Source organism: Octodon degus, unplaced genomic scaffold (genome assembly GCF_000260255.1).
Source record: "Octodon degus isolate 3935 unplaced genomic scaffold, OctDeg1.0 scaffold00353, whole genome shotgun sequence".
Classification (NCBI taxonomy): domain Eukaryota; kingdom Metazoa; phylum Chordata; class Mammalia; order Rodentia; family Octodontidae; genus Octodon; species Octodon degus.
Window position 1 is genome coordinate 520252 of NW_004524929.1, and position 8780 is coordinate 529031.

Below are 8780 nucleotides of genomic sequence, written 5' to 3' on the forward strand. Positions count from 1 at the left end.
TGGGGGGGGGCAGCTCAGCCCACCAGGGGGCGGGGCTGGCTGGCATGTGGTGCTGGGGGATTGAACCACGGTCCCTGTGCTTTAGCTGAGCTTGTTCTAAGTAGGTGCTTTAGACCACTGAGCCATCTCACCAGCCCTACCCTTTAATTATTTTTTAATTGCACACTATATGAATAGAGTCATTCTGCTGTATCATAGTGGAATACTATACATTAGAAAGCAAGGCATAGCCTGGAACGTTAAAATAAGGAGATTAAAAAAACTCTTGGAAATGTATTAGTAAATATTTACTTTTGGAAATGTGGGGCATGATTTAAACTCTGCTTTTTACACTTAGCCTCATTTTACTCTTCTTTTTCTGCAGTAATGTGTATAGCTGGTATTGGACTTGTTGTATTATTCTTCAGTTGGATGCTCTCTATTTTCAGATCTAAATATCATGGATATCCATACAGGTATGAATCTTATTTTTTAGTTTCTGCAGCAACTACCTATACTTAAAATGATGAGAGTTATTGTGGCTTTGAAATGTTTTCTTCTTTTGCTTTACTTTCAAGCCATTCTGGTTTCTAAAGCAGAGAAAGCTGGGCATGATGGTGCATGCCTATGGTCTGAGCACTCGGGAGGCGGAGGCAATAGGATCGCTGTGAATTTGAGCCTAGCCTGAGTTACATAAGTGAGCTCAAAGCCGGCCTTCAGTATACATAGCAAAATCCTGTCCTCCTAAAAAAGATATTTAATTTAGATATATGTAAAATTAATTTAATTATGGTATAATGCACAATATTAGAGTGTGATTATGCAGACAGCTTTCAAAGTTATTCTGATATTACCTAATTGAACTTGGACATCTATAACATGTAATGATTAGAGCATTTTATACTATATGCATATATTCACACATTTTCTTCGAGGGCATACTGTTGTGTATAACTCCCTCTTAAGAGTTGTTGTTTTTTTTGTTGTTGTTGTTGTTTTTGCGGAACCGGGGATTGATTGAACTCAGGCCCTTGCGCTTGCCAGGAAAGCGCTTATTCCACTGAGCCATCTCCCCGGCCCCCAAAATACAGTAAGATACAATTTTTTTTTTTTTCGGAACCAGGGATTGAACTCAGGCCCTTGCACTTGCCAGAGAAGCGCTTATTCCACTGAGCCATCTCCCCAGCTGTTGATTTTTTTTTAATGTAAATGATTTTTAAATGTTTTTAAAGGGCCAGCCAAAAAAAAGGGGGCCAGCCAGATAGTTCAGTGGATTAAAGTGCCTACTTAGGCAGATCCCCAGCCTGTTATGCTGGCCCCACCCCCCGAGGCACACTGAGGCAGTGATTGAGACTGGGAGTGGTGGCATGCGCCTGTAATCCCAGCACTTCAGAGACTTAAAACAGGAGGATCTCTACAAGTCTGATCTGTGTAGTGAGACCCTGTAGACCCTGTATTAAATACATTAAAAAAATTTTTTTTAATTTTTTTTTTTGAGACAGGGTCTCACTATGCAATTTTATAGCCCTCAGGCTGGTCTCAAACTCACAGAGGTCCTCCTGGATCAGTCTCCCAAAGTGCTGGGATTACAGGCTTGTGTCACCATGCCCAGTTTAAAATTGGAGGATTGAGGCTGGTGAGATGGCTCAGTGGTCTAAAGCACCTACTTAGAACAAGCTTAGCAAAGCACATGGACCGCGGTTCAATCCCCCAGCACCACATGCCAGCCAGCCCTGCCCCCAGGTGGGCTGACCTGGCCACACACAAAATAAATAAATAAATAAATAAATAAATAAGAATTTATCTTTTGGGCCAGCCAGATAGCTCAGCAGATTAAGGTGCCTGCTTAGGCAGGTGGGGCCAGTTTGATCTTGGCCTGCTCTGCCGGCCCCGCCCCCAGGTCTCACAGAGAGGGCGATTGAGACTGGGTATAGTGGCGCGTTCCTGCTGTCCCAGCGCTTGGGAGGCTGAAAACAGGAGAATCAATCACTACAAGTCCCATCTATATAGTGTGACCCTGTGTACCCTGTCCTAAATTCGAAAAAAGCAAAAGAATTTATCTTTTTAAGGGCCACCCAGGTAGCTCAGCGGACTGAAGCAGGCACAGGGGCCATGTTTGATCCCAGGAGTGTGCTGTCCCCACCTCTGGGGAGTGCTGAGATAGCAACTGAGACTGGGCATGGTGGCACACACCTGTAATCCCAGTGCTTGGGAGGCTAAGAAAATGTGGATCACAATGAGTCTGTCTATGTAGTGAGACCCTGTAGGCCCTGTACTAAATACATTTAAAAAATTTATCTTTTTAAAAAAGTAGTCCAGGGCTGGTGAGATGGCTCAGTGGTCTAAAGTACCTACTTAGAAGAAGCTTAAGCAAACCACAGGACCGCGGTTCAATCCCCCAGCACCACATGCCAGCCAGCCCCGCCCCCTGGTGGGCTGAGCTGGCCACCCACACACACACACACACAATAAAAAAAAAATTAAAAAAAAAATTAAAAAAGTAGTCCAGGGTCCAGGGAGATAGCTCAGTAGAATAAGCACTTGCCTGGCAAGTGCAAGGTCCTGAGTTCAATCCCTGGCACCGCAAAAAAAAAAAAAGTAATCCAGATGTGAGATGTGGTGGTATGCTCCTGTAATCCCAGTATTTGGGAGGCTGAGGCAGGAGAATCATTGGGAGTTTGAGACCTGCCTGAAGTGCATGGAGTGACCCTGTCTCAAAAAGATAGAAGATGGGCTGGTGAGATGGCTCAGTGGTCTAAAACACCTACTTAGAACAAGCTAAGCAAAAGCACAGGGACTGCGGTTCAATCCCCAGCACCACATGCCAGCCAGCCCCGCCCCCTGGTGGGCTGAACTGGCCACACACACACACACACACACACACACAAAATAAATAAATAAATAAAATTTTTAAAAAAGATAGAAGAAAAATAATCCAAGGTATAAGTAAAGAACAAAATATAAGACTGATAAAAGAAAACAGGGAGATAGGTCTTTTGGAAAGAAGAAGGGGGAGGCGGGGAGATAGCTCAGTAGAATAAGCAAAGCACAAGGGCCTGAGCTCAATCCCTGGTTCTGCAAAAAACAAAACAAAACGAAAGAGGAAGGGGACCAGGAGGCTGACTGAAGGGGAAGGGGAAGAGAAACCATGAACATAATCCTTACATGTCACAGACAGTGAAAATGGTGATGATGAGGAAGAAAATGGGGAAAGCAGAGTTGGAGGGCGAGGAGTGAGTGGGAAGGGAAGGAAAACAAAAGGAATAAAAATATGTAAAATATATGCAGGGCTCAACATGTAGCTTAGCAGTGCAGTGCCTGCCTGGCAAGTGCAAGGTTCTGAGTTCAGTTCCTGGTGCTAAAAAAATAAATAAAATGAAACATATAGACCCCCGCCCAATGTGAATGTAATCATGATATACTCCAAACATTCACTACTATGAAAAACAAGGGAAAGGGCAACACAAAAACAATTAAGATGTGTTATATACATGTACCAACTCCTCACAATGAATGTAATCATTATGTACTGCAAACATGTACTAATGACTTTTTTTTTTGGCAGAACCGGGGATTGAACTCAGGCCCTTGCGCTTGCCAGGGAAGCGCTTATTCCACTGAGCCATCTCCCCAGCCCCCTAATAACTTTTTTTAAAAAAAATCTACATCCTAGGATCCAGGGACATCACTCAGCAGTCTAAAGCGCCTGCTTAGGCAAGCTTAGGCAACATGCAAGGACCGCGGTTCTATTCCCAGCACCACATGCCTTGCCAGCCTTGCTCCCAGGGCAGGCTGAGCCAGCCAAAAAAAAGAAAAAATAAAACAATAAAAATAAGCTAGGCATGGTGCCTGCCACATGCCTATAATTCTCTAGTTACAGGCACATCCCTCTAATTGCAGCACTCAGGAGGCTGAGCCAGGAATATCACTGTGAGTTCGTAGTTAACTAAGGCTACATAGGTCAAAACCAGTGTGAACTACAAAGTGAGACCCTATTTCCAAACAGTAGAACAGAAAAAGGGAATGTTTAAGAAGGTATACTGGGGGCTGGTGAGATGGCTCAGTGGTCTAAAGCACCTACTTAGAACAAGCTTAGCAAAGCACAGGGACCGCGGTTCAATCCCCCAGCACCACATGCCAGCCAGCCCCGCCCCCTGGTGGGCTGAGCTGGCCACACACACAAATAAATTTAAAAAAAAGAAGGTATACTGAAGCCACATGTCATGGTGTGTCTCTGTTTTCCCAGCTACTAGGAAGGCTGTAGCACTACCGTGCCCAGCTTTTTCTTCTTTATAGTGTATTTGGTTGTTGCAGCATCTCACTATACAGCTTGGACTCCTGGTGATTCTCTTGTTTTCAGCCTCCCCAGCCCAGCCTTAGGATTACAGGCATGGACTCTTTGGGGCTCAGCCTGCCCCAGGGGTGCGGCTGGCAGCATTCGAGACTGGGGATTGAACCCTGGTCCCTGCGTATCCAAAGTAGATTGTTAGTATGCTGAGCTATCTCACCGGCCCTTAAACTTAATTTTAAAACAGAACCTCCTAGGACCCTGATTTTTGATTTGTAATCTAAATTAATACTTTTATGATTGGCATGGTGGTGCACATCTGTAATCCCAGCGCTCTGAGAGGTTAAGGCAGGCAGAATTTTTTTTAAAAAATTCAGGTGCAGGCCAGTGAGATATCTCAGTGGACTAAGTATCTGCTTAGGCAAGTTCAGGGTCCAGAGTTCAGTCCCCAGCACCACATGCTGCACCAGCCTCACCCTTGGGCATGCTGAGCCAGTGGGGCGTCGTGGTGCTCTGTAATCCCAGCACTGGGGAAACTGAAAAACAGGATGACTACCAGTGGGAGCTATGTAGTAAGAATCTGTACCAAATATATAAAGAAAAAAAATGATAAAAAAGCAGGTGTAGTGGTATATACCTGGCACTTGGATGAAGCAAGAAGACTCTCAAAACTTTGAGGATAGTCAGGGCTACATAGCAAGTTGAAGATCAACTGAACTGGGCCAGGGAGATAGCTCAGTAGAATAAGCGCTTGCCTGGCACAAGGGCCTGAGTTCAATCCCCAGTTCCGCAAAAGAAAAAAAAAAGATCAACTGAACTACGTGGTGAGACCACCTCAAGGGGAAAAAAAATTATATATATGGTTTTTTTTTTCATTCTGAGAATGTAGTTCAGTGAAGGCCATGGGTTCAATATAGTATCAAAAAGCCAAGCATAGTGGCACATGACCATAGTCCTAGCACTTAATAGGGTAAGGCAAGAGGATTGCCATAAGGCTGACCTAAACCACATAGCAAGACCCTATCTCAAAAAAAAATGTGTATGGGGCTGGGGAGATAGCCCAGTAGAATAAGTGCTTTCCTGGCAAGCACAAGGACCTGAGTTCAATCCACGGTTCCACCAAAAAAAAAAAAAAATGTGTGTATGTGTATATATATAGGACTGCAATATTTACTTAATTTATACTTTTGTTCTTTTTTATGTATGTGTATTTTTAAATGATTGGGCCTCTGTAGAGTACTAATTGGGATATAATTTTTATGTATTTAGTGCAGGGTCTATAGGGTCTCACTATGTAGATCGGACTCATAGTGATCCTCCTGTTGTCAGCCTCCCAAACGCTGGGATTACAGGCACACTCAGTCTCAGTCATCATCTCAGTATGCACTGGCGCAGGACCAGCATGGCTTGTGATACTTGGGGATCAAATCCTAGCCCCTGTGCTCTGCCTAAGCAGGCGCTTTAGTCCACTAAGCTGTCTGGCCAGCCTCTATAATATTTTTGCTCTAAATTCTAACAAATTATTTGATCACATGAGGCTTGATTCAGTTATTAAGAAGTGTTTCTATTCAGGAGTTGTTTTAACTTGAAGTTACATCTGTTTTGTTGTAAGACTACCTTGTTTCAGTGTTTCTCATATTTTGTTGGTGAGACTCAGATTATCATACATGTGCCAAAATGCTTTTAAAATCAGCATGCTATATATTCATTAGAAAAGCCTTTTCAAAGACTAATAGATTGGTGTATATTTTTTTTCAGCTTTCTGATGAGTTAAAAAGGATCCAGAGATATGTAGACACTGTGGTAATGGAAACTGAAAAGCAAGAAGTACATGTGTATTTGAGAAGAACGCAACTTATGTATTTTGTATTACCTCTTTTTTTCAAGTGATTTAAGTAGTTGATCATTTAACCAAAGAAGATGTGTAGTGCCTTAACAAGCAATTTCTTGTCAAAAATCATGAAGTATTTAAAAGCTACTCTCCTCTTAAATGTCCCTTCCCAGTGAATTTTATGGAACATTTAATTTTGTAGAACTAAGTACCTTATAGGGGCCGGGGAGATGGCTCAGTGGAGTAAGTGCTTCTCTGGCAAGCACAAGGGCCTGAGTTCAATCCCCGGTTCCGCCAAAATAAAGACTGAGCTAAGTACATTATAAAAAATTTAAAACTACTTGAGTTTAATTAGAACAAACGTCATGACTATTTTAGTTAATCTGATTTTATATTCTTTTCCAAAGGTAAAGAATGAACATTGTGACCAAGTATTCCCACATATCCATGCTATAGATAACTGCATTGGGGATCCATTCTTATTTTTACATGTTTGCATGGATGCGTTACATTTTTACTTTTGGACTGAGAAATTATATGTGCTTTATAGTCTTCTGACACTGGAACATTATTGTTCAAAGTACAAGTTCAGCCTTTAGAAAAACTACTCCGTGTTCTGCATCTTTTCGATTGGAATATAGTACTACCCATGCTTCTTGATAGCTGTAGATATTAAAAAGTATCTCTAAATACAGGATTGTTATTTCTGCATGCCTATTGTGTTCACTATCTCATATTTGAAAAGATTTCAGATTCATGCTTCTCTTAATTTTTTTTATTAAAAGTTATGTGTCTCTAATAATTACTTTAATGCTAAAGTTCAGGACGAGGTGTGTATAGTGGCACATGCATGTAATCCCAGCACTTGGGAGGCTGAGGCAGGAGGATCACTGGGAGTTTGAAGCTAGCCTGGGCTACTTGGTGAGTTGAAGACCCACTTGAACTACATAGCGAGACCCTAGCTCAAAGAAATCATTATAACTTATAATGTTTCTGAAAGTGAGACATTATCATTTATTTCCTCTTTACCTAACAGAAAAATAGCCTCAGTTGTATTTAAGAAAAAACTTCCTTGGGATGGGAAAAAAGTCATGAAATAGTAAGTTGTTACCTTTATATAGAAATTGAATGTTTCTTGAAACTTACTGTTTTTGTTACGATTTTATCCTTTTTTCTTTCCTGTTAAGTAGAGACAGCCAGCACAGTAGCAGGTACCTGTCCCAGATACTTGGGGCACTAAAGTAGAAAGATTTAGGCCATGGAGAAGCACCCGCCTAGGCAAGCTCAAGGAACTGGGTTCAATCCCTGGTACCACATCATGTGCCAGCCCTGTCCCAGGCATGCTGAGCCAACCACTAAGACCAGGCATGGTGGCACATGCCTGTAATCCCTGTGATGGGGAGGCTGAAACAGGAGGATCTCTGTGAGTCTGAGCTGCATAATGAGACCCTGTACCAAATACATAAAATAAAGTAGAAAGATTTTTTTTGGAGGGGATTGTTTGGTTTTGGTTTGGTTTGGTATTTTGAGACAGTATTGCTATGTAGTCCAAGCAGGCCTTGAGTTTAGTAGGTAGCCACAGCTGGGCTCAAACTCAAACTCTCCATCCTCCTGCCTCAGCCTCCTAAGTGTTGGATTATAGGTGGGGCCACCATGCGCTCCAGCGGATCATTTGAGGTCAGAAGCAAACTATAGATCCCATCTCAAAAATAAGTAGAGAAACAAAGTAAAATTTGAATGGGCTTTGTTTAAATTTTGTCCTCTTATTACTGACAGTGGTAAAAACCAAGTGTTAATCAAATTCCTAACCTAAACTGCCACTATTATGAAACTATGTGAATTGTGAAAAAAATTAAAAGAATCCTAGAAATATTGCATTAATAAAATACTGTTACTGCTTCCTGCTATTCACTATCTAATAACCTTCCCTAGGGTTATAGAAGATTTATAAGACAGAGGTTTGTAGAAAGAGATTGAATAAAATTGTCTTATAAGTATTTTATGTGGGGTTTTGTTTTGTTATTTTTTTGATGTATTTGGTACAGGGTCTCACTATGCAGCTCAAACGCATAGTGATCCTCCTGTCTCTACCTCCTTAGCGCTGGGATTACAGGTGTGTGTCATCACGCCTAGTCTCATTGGCCTGTGCAGCACTTGGTGCCAGGGATTGAACCCTGGTCCCTGTGCTTGCCTAAGCAGGGACTTAGTCTGCTGAGCTATCTTGCCAGCTCTTGTTTTTATTTTTATTAGTACTTTTGCTGGCTGGGTGTAGTGGTACACTTAATCACAGCACTGAGAGCCTGAGGCAGGAGGATCACAGCAAGTTTGGGGCTAGCCTGGGCTATGTAAGTGAATTAAAGGCCAGCCTGTACTATGTAGTGAGGCCCTTTCTCAAAACAAACAAACAAAAAGTGTACTTTTGTTGGCTAGGTGGATGCAATTGACTTTTTGTTAATCATTCTCCTGGAAAGTGGAAAGTTGTGGATTCCTTATGTACTGTTCTTGTATTTATCTCAGGCCAAATAAACTTACCTTATGATTCTTTTGAGACTTGTATGAAGATGCCCTGATTTGTACTGATGGACCAGGGGAATTCTACTGCCAGTAGTCTGTGTATTTCCAGATAATTTGTTGTGGTCATTGAAAGATTCCTTTAAGAGTACTAGTTTTCTTCTTCTGTAA

The 8780-nt window shown here is 42.0% G+C and overlaps 1 protein-coding gene across 1 annotated transcript in view; it reads left to right on the forward strand.

Moving 5' to 3' along the window:
* Magt1 (magnesium transporter 1) overlaps positions 1-6386 on the forward strand; it is a 68335-nt gene extending 61949 nt beyond the window's left edge. The window contains exons 9-10 of the mRNA XM_004648105.2: positions 365-455; positions 6026-6386. Coding sequence (XP_004648162.1) covers positions 365-455; positions 6026-6041 — 107 coding nt within the window. The 3' untranslated portion in view covers positions 6042-6386. The remainder of the gene's footprint in view (positions 1-364; positions 456-6025) is intronic.
* Positions 6387-8780: the final 2394 nt, after the last annotated feature.